Source organism: Sinocyclocheilus grahami, unplaced genomic scaffold, assembly GCF_001515645.1.
Source record: "Sinocyclocheilus grahami isolate Dianchi unplaced genomic scaffold, SAMN03320097.WGS_v1.1 scaffold149.1, whole genome shotgun sequence".
Taxonomy (NCBI): domain Eukaryota; kingdom Metazoa; phylum Chordata; class Actinopteri; order Cypriniformes; family Cyprinidae; genus Sinocyclocheilus; species Sinocyclocheilus grahami.
Genome location: NW_015505328.1, coordinates 2,671,451 through 2,689,955, shown reverse-complemented (window position 1 = coordinate 2,689,955; position 18,505 = coordinate 2,671,451). Strand labels below are relative to the sequence as shown.

General features: G+C 37.3%; 3 protein-coding genes across 4 annotated transcripts in view; 1 reads left to right on the top strand and 2 right to left on the bottom strand.

Moving 5' to 3' along the window:
• Positions 1–581: 581 nt before the first annotated feature.
• On the top strand, positions 582–5,133 carry LOC107592062 (formin-like protein 3). The gene is made up of 5 exons (XM_016281421.1): positions 582–774; positions 871–1,746; positions 2,364–2,504; positions 2,721–2,822; positions 4,047–5,133. Exons 1-5 carry the CDS (start codon positions 582–584, stop codon positions 4,085–4,087), a joined length of 1,353 nt encoding a protein of 450 aa, XP_016136907.1. The 3' UTR covers positions 4,088–5,133.
• A 32-nt stretch (positions 5,134–5,165) lies between these two features.
• On the bottom strand, positions 5,166–14,120 carry LOC107591998 (acetylcholinesterase collagenic tail peptide). Its single transcript, XM_016281324.1, has 17 exons — positions 13,756–14,120; positions 12,754–12,860; positions 12,548–12,658; positions 12,408–12,452; positions 12,280–12,306; positions 10,986–11,057; positions 10,207–10,269; positions 10,030–10,056; positions 9,878–9,922; positions 9,613–9,648; positions 9,411–9,491; positions 8,225–8,321; positions 7,894–8,027; positions 7,327–7,446; positions 7,115–7,241; positions 6,775–6,877; positions 5,166–5,747 (listed from the first exon to the last, which is right to left on the bottom strand). The coding sequence occupies exons 1-17, from the start codon at positions 13,931–13,933 to the stop codon at positions 5,678–5,680; spliced, it is 1,443 nt and encodes a 480-aa protein (XP_016136810.1). The 5' UTR covers positions 13,934–14,120; the 3' UTR covers positions 5,166–5,677.
• A 2,756-nt stretch (positions 14,121–16,876) lies between these two features.
• aste1b (asteroid homolog 1b) overlaps positions 16,877–18,505 on the bottom strand; it is an 8,128-nt gene continuing 6,499 nt past the window's right edge. For both annotated transcript variants that reach the window (XM_016281323.1, XM_016281322.1), the window contains exon 5: positions 16,877–17,746. In XM_016281323.1, coding sequence (XP_016136809.1) covers positions 17,389–17,746 — 358 coding nt within the window. In that variant the 3' untranslated portion in view covers positions 16,877–17,388. The remainder of the gene's footprint in view (positions 17,747–18,505) is intronic.

Genomic DNA, 18,505 nt, shown 5'->3' with positions numbered 1-18,505 from the left:
CCGGGATTTGTGATATCACAAATACCGACGAATGGGACGAGACCTGGTCTAGAAAAGGCAACGAGTGTTATCACTATGTCGGAGACACGCTAGCTTTCCCAAGGCAGATGAACTTAGAGTGGTTACCATCATCCGGGTTTAAATCGCGCTCAAATTGATTTGACATTGACGCAATATTTACACTGAAGCTCGCAGCTGGTTATGGTAAGAGGCCTGACATTTCCCGACCAGGCGCCGAGTGGTGCCAATCACAACACACACTGGCCCAGCTAACCAATCACAGCATATTTTGTATTTCAGAAGGCGGGCCTTCATTTAATACAGGAACTATTCAAGCCGTTCATGCCAGACTGGGGAGAGAGGTGTTGTAATAATGTAAAATATGTGAAAAATAATGTGTTTTTCGACAAACCTAGTATGAGAGCCTGTTCTAGTACACACCCAAAACAAAATCAAGACTTTGTAAAAGAGCATAATAGGACCCTTTTAAGACTAAATCTAACCCTAGAATCTGAATGGTGTATTGCAGTGTGATCCAGGAGCATGATCTACTTGGTGAAATCACAGTAAGCATAATGATAATGTATGTATTTGCAGAACCTAAAGTGAACAGTGTGGATGACAGTGGAAGAAATGTGGCTGCTGGAAACTCTACAAACACAGCAGGATCTGCTCCATCTGCAGTGGGTCCAACTCTGGGTGGACTATTTGCTGGGGGATTTCCTGTACTCAAACCAGTGGGACAAAGAGACAAGCAGCCACATCACAACCCGGGTATTGAAGTCAGACCTGTTTATTCTCATGCTTTGTACTTTTTCAGTGCTGGACAAATTTTGAATGACTTTTTGAAATGGCTTGTTTGTGTTTCAGTGTCTCGCTCCGGCTCTACCGCCAGCCTGAAGCAGCCTCTCTGGAACCCTCCATCACAGGAAGACGGGTTCAGAGGAAGCGCCCCTGATCTTTCCCCCTCCCACAAACCTTTGGAAAGAGCCTCCTCACTGTCAAAAACTCGGCCTATTTCCTCATACACAGCCCCTCCCTCCCCAAGCCAAACTACACATCCTTCTTTCAAACTGTCTTCTACTCCTCCTTCTTCTGCCCCTCCACCTCCTCCTCAGGAGCGGCCCAGTAATAGACCACCTCCTCTCCCCACCTGCCTTCCCCCACCCCCTCCTCCTCAAATGGCAAAACCCACTTGGTTACCCGTCCAATCACACTCCATTCCCATGCCTACGTCTCCGCCTCCTCCACTGCCTCCCTCGGTTCCTGCGTTCTCACTTCCTGACAGATCGTCTGGGGTCTTCTACCCTCCGCCCCCTCCACCGCCTCCATCATTCCCTCTGTCCTCGCTCCCTGACAGATCGTCTGGGGTCTTCTACCCTCCACCCCCTCCACCTCCTCCATCAGTCCCTCCATCCTCTCTCCCTGATAGGTCATTTGGGGTCTTCTACCCTCCACCACCTCCGTCCTCACTCTCTAACAGATCATCTGGAGTCTTCTTCCCTCCGCCCCCTTCTCCGGGGCCATTAGAAATGAAGGACAGTTCTTTAGGGCCTCCTCCCCCACCTCCTCCTCCTCTTCCTGCTTCGTTTGCATGCAGTCACCTCTCCTCAGCACCGCCTCCGCTACCTCAGAAAGTACCTCCCATGCCTTCACCCACATACAGGCCCAGCGTACCACTTTTGCCACCGTCTTACCCCTGTACCGCCCCCAGTAGACGACCTCCTGCAGTGCCACGTTTTGCAGGTTAATGACCTAATGACCTTAGTTATATATGTATTATATATTAAAATATTCCTATGATGGCAAAGCTGATTTTTCAGCACCCATTACTGCAGTCTTCAGTATCACATGATCCTTCAGAAATCATTCTAATATGCTGATTTGCTGCTGCAAGAAATATTATTATTAATGTTGAAGACAGTTGTGCTGCTTAATATTTATGTGGAAATGTGTTCTTTTAATAAGGATTCACTGATGAATAGAAAGTTTAAAAGAACAGCATTTACTTAAATAGAAATATTTGTAACATTATAAATGTCTTTACTGTCACTTCTGATCAATTTAATGCATCCTTGCTGAATAATTTTTTAAAAAGTGCAATTACTATACAATAATGCAAGATTCCATCTGCTAACATGAGTTAACTACATCAGTTAAAATTAACTAACATTGAAAAATACTTCAAAAGCATTGATTAATCTTAGTTAATATTAACTAATGGGACTTTATAAGTGTTATTAAACACTTTTGAATGGTAGTGTGTTTGGAAATATTATGTATAAATATTAGAAGAAAAACTAAAATGAAAACGTAACTGAGATGAACTAATCAGTCATTTATTAAGATTTTTGGATTGACAGGTGCTCCACGGATGGCTCCACCCCCTGCTCCCCCTGCTCGGTCTCCTAACACTGAACTCTCCAGTAGGATCCCACCCCCTCCTCCTCTCCCACTGTCAGCTCCGCCCAGCTCAGTACGCAACGGACACCTGCACAGCTTAGGTGAGACTGCAGGTGATGATGATCATTGACGATGAAGCTAAAGGTCTAAATGGGCTATAATTACCATCTGATGAACAGCAACAAGCAGTTACACTAGAAATGAACTACTGTGACAATATGATTTTCTGCATGTATATTTGTATGTTTGTGATTGCGCATATGCAAACTCTTTAATTTAACATAGCATTTTTTTTCCTTTCTTTGTCTGCTTTCCAGATGACTTTGAATCGAAGTTTCACTTCCATCCTATTGAGGACTTCCCCCCTCCTGAAGAGTTCAGGCCCTTCCCACGTACCTACCCCAGCAAGGAGAACAGAGGTACAACAACCTCTTTGTATGTGAGAGTGTATGTGAGGAAAGGTGAAGTTTCTGTTCAATGACAGTGCTCACAATGTTGCCTCTGTTCATTTAGACAGGCTTGAGGCAGATGATCTTATTTGTTTTATTTATTTATTTTTAAAAATATTTATACAATTGTAATATTGCCTTTGCTTTATACACAACTACATATATAAAGTAGCCTAAAATTAGTGGCAAAAAAGCAGGTGAAAATAGGATGAGAGAAGTTTTCATAACAATTCCTGAACATATTTAGTATCAATATATCATAGTGTTTGATTTGAAAGCAAAAAATCTGCATATTAACAGCTTTTTAAGTATATAGTATTATGATGCTCACACAATGATGAACTGAAAAATATATATATTTTTAAAGAAATGAATAGAATAATTTTTAATAATTTTTGTATATTTATATTTTGTTTATTTATAATTAATATAATTATATATATATTTTTAAATTTTTCAAAAAAAAAATACATATATATATATATATTATCACATTAAATTATTAATCTCACATTTAATTGATCAAAATTGACTGTAAAGATTTGTTACAAAATATTTATATTTCAGATAAATGCTGTTCCTTTGAAATTCCTATTCATCAAAAAATATGTATCATGGGTTCCACAAAATATTAAGCAGCGCAAGTGTTTTCAACAATAATAGTGTTTTCAACGATAATAAAAAAAAAAAAATGTCTAGAGCAGCAAACATTACAATTTAATATATATTAAAATAGAAAGCAAGTCACGCAGGTACTGGGCTATGCCACAGTGGTTGTCGTCCATACAGGTTTAAAATAATCTGAATATAAGCACTTATTACAATACCATAGTGATTCAGGATAAGACAAAAATAGTAATTGTAATAATATTTCACATTATTTCTGTTTTTACTGTATTTTTGATTAAAAAAAATATAGACTTGGTGAACATTAGTGACCGAAAACATCTTACCAACCGCTTTTGAATGGTGGTGTATAATGTCTACAAGTCTCTGTTTCAATGTAAACAGTTTGTTTCAGGATCCAGTTATTATCAGATCCAGGATGAAACAATTGTGCATACAAAACTGAAAATAAATAGTTTTATCATTTCCTCAGTTGATTGGTTTCATTTAAAAACAAGTAAACACTGAAACTAATTCTGGAATTACCTGTCTTATTGAAAATTAACTCTTCCTGTTTTGTTTTCACAGTCAACCCACAACCTCCTGCCATGAGGACTCATTTAAGATGAAATGGGACAATATGAAGTTTGGTGCTAACCTTTTGCAGGACATATTTTAAGCATCATCCTCATCGTCAGTGAAGAACAGCAGACAAATCTGTAGGTCAAACCAACTCACTCAAGCACCACTTTATCAATCACAACTGCATTATCTGTGAAAACATTCTAGTTTGATGTAAAAAAAAAAATAATAATAGTTTTTTTTTTTGGTCATCCACATTTCAAGAAATTGTTTCCCTATTACAGATGCAGCCATATTAAAACCCCTGATTCGTATAAAAAGTGTTTACCTATCTAATACATTTTCTTCAGTCAATAATAAGTGTTTTAACATTTAATATGTTTCTGGAACAAATATATTATGCCTATTCAATTTGCTTACCATACCTGACAAGGCTTTTATTAATTATCCTATCAGCTTTTAACATAACCTGAATAGATTAAAAGGGCAAATTATTAGATGACTAACAGAATAAAAATGAGAAAAAAATGGAGATTAAAACATGGCTTAACAAAATATGGCAAAAGGAAAGAGTGTTAAATCTGTGCATACAGATTAGTGTTACTGTTTCAAATAAAGGGCATCAGTTTTTGTAAAATGGAAGAAAGTTAACCACTAAGAGTGAAACCGTGTTTTAGGCTTAAGGTGAGCAGAATAAATGTTTGAAATGGATGAAACTATAAATAGAAAAGTAAACAAAGTTACATTTCTAAAACTAACAAGTGAGTTTATTAGACCGTATTGTCCTGTTTCTGATTCTTGTGGCTGCTGGAGCCCTTTGTTACTAACTCTTCATCTAACTCATTAAATCAAGACTTTCTAATACACCAAAGAAAAAATACTCTTTGTTTTTCCTCATTCTAAGTTTCATTTTTAAATCTATCTGTATTTGAAATCTGTGCCAGTATGAAATGCTGTATTAAAGCTCTGAATCAAGAGGAAGGACACATGTGAGACCCTGGGAAACAGTGCCACCCACTGGACATGCTTGCAATTTATTGCTCTGACTGAATAAATCATCATTTAACTCAAATAAACATTACAACTTGTTTCTGTGAAAAATAATCAAGCATATAATTATTAGCTATCTTTTCATAAAAGTTTGGTTCAATGAATAAATAAATACAATAAATACCTGTTTTTACAGTACATGCTTTACAAGGCACATACCAGCAAAATACTGCTTAGTCGCTTGGAAACAAACTCATGATACACATACAGAAACATGCACAGACCTAATCATGCATTTGCAATACCAAACAAATAAATACGTTTCATATAAACATATTATACATTCATTTAAATAATAATGACTTTTCATTACACAACTCCTAAAACATTCATCCACCAGCTCAGCTGCCATTCAAAACATACTAGCAGCATCAACAAGCAGTACTACAAATAGTACCGTACCCACTGAGTTGAACCTTATAATGTGTGTGTGTCTGGAGTGTGAAGGAAGGCGATGGAGACAGAAACAGCCAAATCCTCTCAGATCATCTGTTAAATACTTTTGATCTCAGCAGGCTCTCCCTCATATCTCTGTGTGTGTGTGTGTGTGTGTGTGTGTTAGTGTGAATGTGTGACTTTTGTAGGCCTCAGGTCCTGTATTTACAGCCGGTTGAGTCGATGAAACAGGAGTCGGTGCACCTGAGCTGCCCAAAGGTGCTATTTGTACAAAAAGATAAGAGAGAGCCCTTAAACATCCATCATATTGGGTGTTGACATGAAATACTTTTTGGAGGCTGACATGTCCTCCAGCGTGACATGCTGTTTTCCACCTAAAACTATTTTAAAAGGATTTAGTTTTTCTATAATTGATATGCATACTGCTGTTATTACCTCATATTAATTGGGAAATATTTGTACTTTTAATTTTATAGTTACACCCTGGACCATGTAAAATAAATTAGAGAAGGCAAAAGGATTAAGTGTTATTAATAAAATATATTAAAAATTATATAAAAAAATAATAATTATAAAGAATAAATAAATGTAAATAAATAGTGGTTAAACATTAAAATACAAATCATAAAAAAATAAAATAATTAAAATGACATGACCTGATATGCCGTACTCCATGTTAAACTATTTTAAAAGGATTTTGCTTTTCTATAATTGACATGCATACTGCTGTTATTAAATATTATAATATATCATATTAATTGAGAAATATTTGTACTTTTAATTTTTTTATAGTTACACCCAGAGCCATGTAAAAAAAATTAGTGAAGGCAAAAAGATGAAGTGTTATTTTTTTTCAATATTACAATTCAATATAATTACATATTAAAATAATAATAATTAAATATAAAATAATTAAACAATAATAATAATAAAGTTCAGCTTCACATTTCTGAAAAGTCTACCCAAATTGTGTTTTATGAGGACACAAATTTGTATAATAACATGGGTATGACATAGGTATTACAACAAGAAGGTGATTTATGAGGACATTTTCAGTGTCCCCGTAATTCAAAAGGCTTATAAATAATTCAGAATGAGTTTTTTTGAAAATCTAAAAATGCATAAAGTTTCCTGTGAGGGGTAGGTTTAGGGGTAGGGTTGGTGTAGGGCAATAGAAAATACAGTTTGTACAGTATAAAAACCATTACGCCTATGGAGAGTCCCCATAAACCATAAAAACAAACCTGTGTGTGTGTGTGTGTGTGTGCTTGTGGTGTGGTGTGCATACCCGGGCAGATATGATTTGCAGGTCTGGTAGCCAAAGTCTTTCCCGTCACACTCCTCCACACCCTCATTGCGATATCCATCGCCACAGTATGCCTTTTTACAGCCTACACACAGAGACAGAGACAAAGAACAGGAAAGAGACAGAGGTGGAGTGAGTGAGAGAAAGAGGATTGATAAGACTAATGAATGACCAACAGACTACTCCAAGAAAATGTGAGTGCTGATTTTCTGTATTGATCTAAATAATCCTCAAAATAAGATAAATTTACCACTGATTAATTTTATGTTTAGGCATTTTCATATATTCAGAATGTGGTTGTCTCTATGATCATGTGACTCACCAACGCAGTCATCCGTAACAACCTTGTTTCCGTCGTCGCATTCTTCCCCGTTGAGTTCCTGCACCTCTCCATCACCGCAGACTCCATTCCCATCCCTCATCCTCTCAGTCGCCTGGAGCGGCATCAGCTAAAATATAAATAACATGCTCCTGTTCCCAAAATACTAGTATGGCTGCATGTTTCATAGCAGTGTATTCAAAATGACCCTGTACCTGAATGGGCTTCCATCCATTTTCATCCCTGAAGTAAAGAGACCTCTGATCCTTCCTGAAGGCAAGTGCGTTATCTTCCTGGAGACCTTTTAGCTCTTCCTCACTGCCCACAACGAATATCTGACCAGGAAACACAAACTGATCAAGAAGCAGATATAAACACTGAACGAACAGGCTTATTGATTCCATTATAAACACACAAATTAAATTCGGTCTTATGTCAAATTTGGCTTGTTGAGTGGGGACAATGTGTGTACATCAGGTTACCCAGAATGATAATAAAACCCAAAATCCGCACAATGAAAACAGCTCAATTAAGGGCCTAAATAATATGTTAGCAGGCAGTGGAATGGGGGAAGGTCTCTTTATTATTTTACAATAAATTATTTTACATTTATTATCATTTACCTTTTAGCTAACTTGTATTTAGTTGTGATTCATTCTGGTATGTAGTGCAAATGGTTCAAATCAAGTTTCTTACTGAATATCTTTCACCTCACATTACAGAAGTAACATTCACATTAGAAGTAAATGGGAAGTCCTCAGCATAGAGAGTGTGTGTCTTACCGCTGGAACTTTGTCATATTTGTTACGGTGTTGTAACGGGGCACTGGCTGGACTGAGAGAAGGGAAGCTGCAGTCGCAGACTCCAGGAGGACCGGGCAATCCCTTCTCACCTTTTTCTCCAACTACAAACAGCCCTGATCATCATTAGATACCAACAAACAAAAGCATTTAGATTTCATTAGACATCGCTGTTAAGCTAGAACAGAAATGCACTGATTTACTTATCAAAAACTCTGCTTAAAAGACCAGAACGTTCAAAACCTTACTTCGGATCTGCAGACATCCTAATAGGTGATTCAGAAATAAATTGTGTGCATATATGTTATCTCACCTGATGCAGGTACCCCAGGAGGTCCTGGGTGGCCCCTGGGTCCAGGTGGACCAGTGGGACCCACTGGCCCTGGAAAACCTCTGTCTCCATCAGGCCCCTACGCCATAAATAATTGAGGTAAATCCATTGACTCATCTACACCAATAAAACCTCATCAATATTTACATATATAAAGTTTATATACATATACAGTACGTTTAAAAGTGTATGCATGCTCACCAAGGCTGGATTTATTTGATCAAAATTGCAGTAATAGTAATATTGTGTAATATTATTATAAAGGTATTTTAAATATTTTAAAAAGTATTTTTCCTGTGACGGCAAAGCTGAATTTTCAGCAGTCATTACTCCAGTCTTCAGTGTCACATGATTCTTCAGAAACCATTATAATATGCTGATTTAGTGCTCAAAAAGCATTTCTTGTAATTAATATAAAATAGTTGTGCTGCTTACAATTTTTGTGTAAACTGTTATATTTTTATTCAGGATTTTTTTTGAATTGGCAATTGAAATAAAAATATTTTGTAACAATAATAAATGTCCTTAAAGTCACTTTTGATCAATTTAAGCCATCTTTGCTGAATGAAAGTATTAAAAAAATATTACTGACCCCAAACTTTTACACAGTTGTGTGTATATATACAGTATATATATAAGTCAATGCATCAAACTAGTTGCAGGTGCTGAAATGACATTCAAGTCCGAAGCCTGTGCAGTGATCTAAGGAACCTTAAATGTGTATGTGTCACAGCGCTGAGCTGATTGATAGTAGGAATCTTTGCTGGGTACAGCCTACGGTAACAGTCCTACTATTTCCCAGCAGTTAGTTAAGACATTCCCAGGAAGTGCCTATCCGCAGTGTAATACAAGAGTTTGGAAACATGAGCGGCAGGGCTGGACCCAACATCAGAGGCCCTGCTGGTCCAAATCCAGCTACCAGCACGGTGAGCTTTTCAGCTCATCAGGTTACTTACGAAATGGCACACACACACACACACGCACACTCAGCCACAGACTGACCCCCTGACTGGGCGGGACAGGTTAACCGTGTGAGTATGCAGGTTTTAAATATGCCGCAGCTTCTTCCGCCAATAATCCACTCCCTTATCATCACTCAGAGACTCAAGGTCTCAGTATCAGCACAGACTGGAGCTCTGATGTAGAGCAGAATGCTGTGTGTCCTCACCTGTTTGCCTCTCTTGCCTGGTCGTCCTGTAGGGCCACGCTTCCCTGGGACGCCAGACTCACCCTTGGGTCCCATTTCACCCTGGGGGAGTGACGAAAGGGGGAGGTTCAGAGAGAAGGAGCGAGTCAGATCAGTGACATCCAAAACATATTAGCGTTACATGCATGAGATTGATTTTAATGGTTAAAATGTCACATCATACCTTCTGTCCCAGCATCCCAGGCAGTCCATTTGCTCCCTAAAGTGAGCAGACCAGATACACAAGTGAATATGATTGAGTGCCTATACATTTCAATTCTACATATTCAATTCATTCATTTTAAGCATGTTGCTACTGAGTTACTAGGGTTTTCTGTGTAGGTGGTTGATAGCGTGTTCCAAGAATTGTAGCATGTTGCGGTTTCTTCTAGAGGAAACATCATTAATAAGGAACCCTAATGTCTAGAAACTGATTTTTAGTCTCTAACCTTGTCTCCTTTTGGACCTGCAGGTCCAGAATCCCCCCGTGCTCCCTGAAACCATAACAATATGTACAGAGAGTTATGTAATATAAAGTTCAGTCCCATAACTTTACAAAGGGAAAGAAACATTTAGGCTGATTTTAACAAACGTACAGTACCTTCTCACCCTTATTGCCTGGAAAGCCCTAATTGGACAGAGAAGGCAAGTATTATTTACCTTTTCTCATTAAGAGAAGACATAAAATGTTATTTATGAAATAAAAATCAAGGCACAACATTACTTCGACTCCATTACTTCAGTTGTACACCAGTTACACCTGGAGAACGTGACTCACTTTAGGTCCAGGTGATCCCCTCATTCCTGGCATTCCCATCAGCCCTGGGTCTCCTTTCTCTCCCTGCCAATGAGGTCATATATAAACAGTCAAATAGGCTCTAATGAGCTATTTCTAGATCCATTTGGGTCCATTTCTCTTGATGGAAGAGGCATCAGTGAAGGGGGACACTTGATCTCAGACTTGGCGTTTACTTTGATATAGGAACAATAGTGATGAAGACCAGACACTTGATACCGTGATAACAGATGTTTTGTCAGCTTAAAGGGATAGTTCACCCAAAAATGAAAATTCTGTCATTAAGTAAAATAAATATTAATGATGTCCTTACTACTTTTCTGAGCCTTGAATGTAGTAATGACATTGCTGTCTATGCAGAGACAGAAAGATCTCGGATTTCATCCAAATATCTTAACTTGTGTTCTGAAGAAAAATGAAGGTCTTACGGGTTTGGAACGACATGAGGGTGAGTAATTATGACAGAATTTCATTTTTGGGTGAACTATCCCTTTAACTATGTTAGTGCAGTATGTGGCGAGACTACACTCTTAAAAATAAAGGTGCTTCAAAAGGTTCTTCAAGCGATGCCATAGAAGAACTATTTTTGGTTCCACAAAGAACCATTCAGTCAAAGGTTCTTTAAAGAACCTTTGACTGAATGGTTCTTTGTGGAACCAAAAATAGTTCTTCTATGGCATCGCTTGAAGAACCTTTTGAAGCACCTTTATTTTTAAGAGTGTACATGGGTCAGATGGTGTGCAGAGGTAAAACTCACCCACCTTAGGTCCCTCTGGGCCGGGCAGCCCTAAAGAACCTGGTTTCCCAGGCAGACCCGGACGCCCAGTACGACCCTACAAAAACAAAGAGAAGAAATATTTGTGTGCTATTTTGCTTTTATACACCCAACTCAAACACAACCCAGCCAGATCTGGCAGTGCAGCTGAAGTGCTGAGTGTACAGAGCAGCTTTAATCAAAGACAAAGCACCTACTCAGCATCCCTGCCTCTCAGCAGTCCTCTTCATTCCTTTAATACATCCGCCTATCTAATCCTTCTGCTTCTTTTTGAGTGTGTTCCAGGTTCTTTACTCAAACACTCTCCTTCTTTTGCTTTTAACACTAGAATCTATTTCTAGTCCCTACTGTATCTGTACTTTAAAATAACTTTATTTCTGGCCTTGTTTTCTAACAACAACATCTAAGCATTCTTAAATATATATATATATATAAAATCAGTGTACAAATAAGTAACAACTCATAAAACGGCAGAACCTGCATTATGTTTACTGAAGAGCTATATTTATTGCAAGATAATATTGGCTATTAATATTATAATACTAGTGAGCTTAAGAGACTAATTTCAAAAACATTAAAAAAATCTTATTGAGCCCAATTTGAATTAATTGTATTTTCTTTACACATTTCCCTAACAAAAAAATGCCAACAATAAACAAAAATAAAATGAAAATGTATTTAATCCAAAAAGATTTTTCTCTGATAGAGATATTTTCTCTGATAACAAAGTGTTTCATTTTATGCAGCTGTGGTTCTCAGGTAAATGTTTTTTATATTTTTAATGGAAATCAGAACAAAAAATCTGATTTAGAAAATTATTTTTGCAGTCCCCCATAAAACGTCCTGTGCTTCAATCTCCTTCCCTCTTTTTGCTTGAGGAGCGTAAGAGTTCAGTGCATTTAAATAGCTGTGTGTGTGTGTTTTTTGACTGAGAGCAGCAGTGCAGGGCTGAGATTAATGTCTGAGTTAAGCACTAAGTAATATTACAGGGCAGAACTGCAGTGCACTGCAGCCAATGAAACAGCACATGGCCTGATACCCTGTAAAACTATTACATGTACCAAGAGAGCATGTCATAAACAGCATGGTCTGCAAAATGCAACCTGCCTCGACATAAACAGAGATATTTTATATGACAGAAATGGTATAAAAAAGATTTCTGCTCCATGTGCTCTATGAAGTCTGGAAGCCATCCCTGACTTTCCATCATTACCGTTATGCATGCATTTGGTGCACAATAATGAATAAATACTTTAGAAGATCAAAGATGAGAATCTGACCTTTGACCCTGGTCTTCCGATGTCACCCTAAAGTGAAAAGAAGAACAGTTCAGTTTTATAAAAGACTTCAAAATGAACAGACCCATAAGCAACTGATTCCTTGTAAACCAGATGTTAACCCATCTTACCTTATCTCCTTTTGGTCCCTCCATCCCTGGGATGCCACTGTGACCCTAAAACAAAGTAAAACCTATGAATTAATATATTTTGTTCTCCATCTCACTTAGTTGTCTGGGGAGGGTCTTTGTTAACTCTTTGTGTGCCTTACCTGTGGTCCAACAGGTCCAGGAGGTCCTGGTGGTCCTGCCACACAGAGTTCCTTCACCTGCTCCCCATCCTCCTCTCTTACTCTCGTCCCCTCCACACGACTAGGCAAGGTCTTAAAAAACAACAACAACAGATAAATGGTGGATTAAAAGACAAGCTGTCATTTCCTGCCGTTAGAATTATGTACACTAATATTATGTTACCCACAGGCTCTCTTTTCCAGACACCAGGAGGGGGCGGGAACAAAGGAGGGGGAGGCGGGGTCAGCAGACAACAAGGGTCAAATCTTTTCAAGATATCATTTGGATCCCGGTCTAAAAGAATAAACCACAAAACCAACCAGACGAGACAGAGAGACATTAATTATAATCAATAATCTTATTGGCACTGCTGTTTAGCTGCTTTAAAAAACTATATGAAAAATACACCTAATAGAAAAGGGATACGTACGGATGAATGACAACATAGCCTATAGAATTTAACATAAGATCTGAACAAGACTTAATATCACTTCGGAAATATGAAGCCTGATAAAACATGCAACACCTTTAAGATGAAATATAGAACATGAATTAATCACAAGCTGATCTACACTAACTGTATATAAATTACCAAGCATACATTTTGACAGCATAGACAAAGTAAATATAGGAATAACAAGCGTACAATATGTCAGGTCATTTTAATCCCAATGTGCAACCAAATCCACACCTGCATATTAAAGATACATTCATACAATATGCATATACAATGTTTGTATTGTACTAATGTCCAAAATAAACAGTGGGGTAACATTATGACGTTTAATGAACAAGGATATTTATTATTTAATTGCAGTTTCTAGGTCACTTATCAACAAGTTAATTTACATTTACAGATTTTGCACAAGTTCTCATTCAAATTGTTATGCTGATAACATAATTTACAACTGAAAATTATTAATTAAAAAAATAATTAAAAACCGAGAAAAGAATGTAAAACGTTTGGGCCCTATAATGCATCTACATGTAATATAATATAATGTAATAAGTAACATGTGATTAAAATTGTATTATATATATTTTTTAATATATGCAGTACATTTACCTGTCTGTCTATGTCTAAAATTGTATATTTATATGAAAAGCTGCATACGTACGCAAACACAACACAGCCACACGCTCTCATTATCACAAACTGATAATCCCTCACGCGCTCGCGCTCTCATACCTGTAGGAATCGGGAGGATATTTTCCAGATTGTACGGTGAAAGGTAGGCTGACACCGAGTACAGCAGAAACTGCAGCTGTATCCCAGTCCTGCCCATGGCCATGTTCCTGTACGAGTGTGTCAAAAATACACAGATCTGAGTCGGTGCCCGCCCTCCTGTGCTCGAGTCCTCTCCCATCCAGTTTGAAATGCCAGCAGCTCTCTCTCTCACACACCCTATTTTCTGCTGTCTCGGTCTCGTCTGTCAGTGTGGCTGTGTTATTAAATCGTAAGAATGCTTCCCACGGAGTCTGTGGGAATCTCCAGGCGCGACTGCTATTACAGTCAGGGATCTGACATCTGATCCGCCCTCTCCAGCCCCTCATGCCAAGATTAGACCCCCGGACTACCACTATACACTTAATACCACACGCCAACAAACTGACAGATATAATTCAGGACAAGAACGACTGTTTAAAAGAAAATTGTGTCTAGAAAATTAATGAAACTTATTAGCACAATGTTTTGTTTTATGTACACTTCAGACCAAAAGTTTCTTTTGCCCTTTGCTCACCAAGGCTGCATTTATTTGTTCATACTGTAAAATCAGGAATATTGTGAAATATTATCAAATTAAAAATGACTTGTATTTAAATATATTTTAAAATGTAATTCTTGTAAAGTTGAATTTTCTAAATTAAACAAAAAAATAAAATACAAAATGTTATTGAATATAGCCCAAATTTAATAGATTTTCAAATACATTTCTTAAAGTTATACAAACACATTTGAACATAATCTTTTTTTTTTAATACAACAAAGATTAATTATAATTCATATTCAACTGCCTATCTTAAAATGCCAGGACAAAGAGAGAAGTCATTACATTCAACCAGAGGCGGACAAAGTACTCAACTTCATTACTTGAGTGAAAGTACAGATACCGCTGGTCAAATATTACTCCATTACAAGTAAAAGTTGTAAAGACAGATTTTTACTTAAGTAAAAGTACAGAAGTACTTGCTTTTAAAAGTACTTAAGTACCAAAAGTAAATTAACTTTACAACAGCAACACTGCTTTAACAAAAAAGCAAAACAGCAAGACTTATTTGATCAAAACAAAAATGTAAAAAATGCTGTCTAATCGCTCTTGCGGTACTTTGATATCACACACAGAATGGTCTGTGCAGTGCTGCTTCAGTCAAACACCTTTTGTGTTTTATTAGGAGACGCACAACAGTTCTTCTGTGGCTTTATAGGTAATATTTTCACATACACAATTTAGCAAAGTCGGACAATATTGTGTCTAATATATACCACAATATTAATTTCTTATTATTGAATTGTTGTAAATAAATATCACATTTGGAACTAGTCAGTGTTCAAAATATGCTGGGAAATCACTTCAAGTAGCCCTACAAGAGTGATTACTGATAAACTGTCTGAAAAAATACAGTTTTTAGAGAAGAAAGAAAATCACCCACTGACTTTCAAAGCTGCTTACGACTTTCTACTTCGAGGATCTTGATAGAAATGTAGTGGAGTGAAAAGTATAATATTTGTTTTTCAAAAGTAGTGAAGTTAAAGTCATAAGTTCCCAGAAAAAATAATACTCAAGTAAAGTACAGATACTCAAAAAGTGTACTTAAGTACAATACTCAAGTAAATGTACTTAGTTACTGTCCGCCTCTGCATTCAACACCTCTTGAGATTAAAATTATGCTTGTATTTTGGTTTTGCTATGTTTATGTTAATGTGTGTTACTAATTAACTTGTGTCTTGTTTAGTCATCAACAGAACTTTTCATGGTTAAGCGCAATTAGACATTTCAGAAACAAATACTTTGAAATATAAGCGATACTTTCAATATATGAAAAGTTACCCACTAAAATACTCACTTCCGCCAAGAGATATGAAACTTAAAACAAGTTTCTTGTAAGGATGTGCCTTGATTGACATCCACTAGAGCACAACAACACTTTCCAGTAAAATTGCACTTGATAATTTGCAACTTAATTTCAGTCTGCAGTTAATTCCAGAGAGCAACAGCAGGGAACCAAGAGATTATGTGCTGTTTTGAAACAGAATATCACTGAAGTTTTGTATTCAGTCACGACTACACCATATTGGCTGTCGTCTCATTGGCACAATAATTAAAGGGGTCATGTGATGCGATTTCAAGTGTTCCTTTCTCTTTGGAGTGTTACAAGCTGATTGTGCATAGATAAGATCCCTGAAGTTGCAAAGACTAAAGTCTCAAAACCAAAGAGATATTCTTTATCAAAGTTAAGACTCTGCCACGCCCCCCTAAAACGGCTCGTTCTAACACGCCCCCACATATCTACCTCACTATGTGGAAATATTAGCATAATGCCGCCCAAATGTGCACGCAAAGAAAGAAGGCGTGGTTTCAGTAACCGCAGTTAGTGTTGAAGCAGCCATGTCAGGGAGACGCTGTGTGTTTCTAGGCGAAAGCAAAAGCACTTTATTTGGCCTTCCGGAAGTAGATGCATTTAGGAATCTTTACGATTACTTACAACAGAACAGCAATGCATTTTATGGACGACCGCTTCGTGAACCGAGGAGAGGAGGTAATTCTGACTTTGCTATGACAATCTGGCGCTTCTGAATCAGCTACTGTAAGTATGTTTTTGTTATTAGTTTAAGTATTTGCTATTGACTGTTCAAATGCGGAGTTTTGCGCATCGTGTGTGTGTGTGTGTGTGTGCGCGCGTGTGTGAGAGAGAGAGAGAGAGAGACATCACAGTGGAGTCTGCGGTCTTAACCGTGGCTTGTGTAATGCAAACACATACCAGCTTCATCATTGTGTCTGTCACGCAACTCTGTTCCCCTTTCAGGCTCTGTCTTTACATTTATTTTGAAAGATGAAGCTTACGATTATGGTACATTTCCGACGAGTGCTTGTGGTGTTCGGCCAATCACAATGCACTGGGTCAGCTGGCCAATCAGAGCAGACTGCGCTTGTCGGAAGGAGGGACTTTGTAGAAAACGAAGCGTTTGAGAGAAGCGGGGCATAGAGGACCTACAATAATGTACAATATTTGAAAAATAATGTTTTTTTGAACAATAAAGCATGTCAACATATTCTGTTACACCAAATACACAAAATAATGATCGTTAAAAAAGCATCATATGACCCCTTTAAGCTTTACCTAATTAGGGGGAGGAATCAGATCCTATTAAAAACATGATATTAGCAAATTACACTACACACAATTAAATATTTTATAAAAAGGGAGTGGAGCAACAGAATATTGGTCCCAAGATAATATACGAATTCTACATTCTTTTTCATAAAAGTTCATTCAATTAAATAGTATAAAAGTCTACATTAAACAGACCATTTTCATGATGTAGCTGCAAAATAGATTCAGTGCATATTAACCTAGTGCATACGTAACAGCTCTCATAGTAAAACATTTTCATAGTAAACAAAACAATTTGTGTTTCCTGAAATGAAGTCGGTAAAAGATACTCTAATCTGAGAAGTGGCACATCCTCAGCCACATCATGCTTTTATAAAGTGAAAGGCCACATAAGAACATAGTTAAAAACATAACTATCTCTGAAATTCTTTATTCTCCTCTCCTGAACTAACCTTTCAAATCTAATCTTTCATTTCCTGCTGCCATTTCAAGGCCACCACTGCTGAGAGTCATCAAAGGTCAACAGTGCAAACCTGTTGTCCACAGCACTGTCTGAAGACGTCGTTCCTCTGCTACTGTTGCCCCTCTTTCCTCCCCTATTGCACCTCCCTCTCCCTTCATTGCCCCGTCCTCTCCCCCCCTGGCCCCTCCCTCTTTGCTGAGCCTGTCTCTGCCCCTCTCCTCGACCCCTGCTTGCTGTTGCTGATACTGCAGGACCTGTCAATGCCTCTAGCAGGATGGAGTAGAGCTGCCAAGTAACAGCGTCCCCTGCAAGCAGAGCCTCACACTGGTGACCCCCTCTTATGGCAGCCTCAAGACCATGCAGCAGAGTACCACTGAAAACCCTTTGAGAAACACAGAGAGCAATATAATATGATATAACATATATACATCATATACTTAAAATACATATCAATTCTGTGCATTCTTAGTAAATCTGATAAACAAAGAGGGTGCTGATCAAGTTAAATCAGATAAATAAAGCGGATGCTCATATAATCTATTAAATATATTATATATAATACAGTGCTGGGGAAAGTTACTTTTAAAAGTAATGCATTACAATATTGCATTACTCCATAAAAAAGTAACTAGTTATGTTACTTAGTTACTTTTTATGGAAAGTAATGTGTTACGTTACTTTTGCGTTACTTTTTAAAAATCTGGACAGGGCTTGCTTGTTTGTTTTTAAAATAAAAAAAGTGCTATTTTTGGCAAATATAAAAGCCTTTTCACACCAAAAGTGAAATGAATAAGCCTCAGGATGAAGGGAAAGGAAATGTACGTCCGTACAGTAGAATGCAGAAGAAGAAATTTCAACACACTTCAACAATAAAAGAAGACACACAAATGTTTGTCTAGAGTAATTTTTGCTTATTAGTATGGTTGAACTGGATCATCGAAGGTCAGAAGCAAAGACATTGGTTAATAAAAAGGGATTAAATACATAAAGGATAATTGTGTTGTTTAACATTTAATTATTGCAGGTTTGCGTCATATTCTGAGATTTTTATTCATTTTGAGGAATACTGAATCTGCTTTTTTTGTGTGAGTGAGATGAATTAATGCATATTCATATTTATTTTAGAACTACAGTAACATCT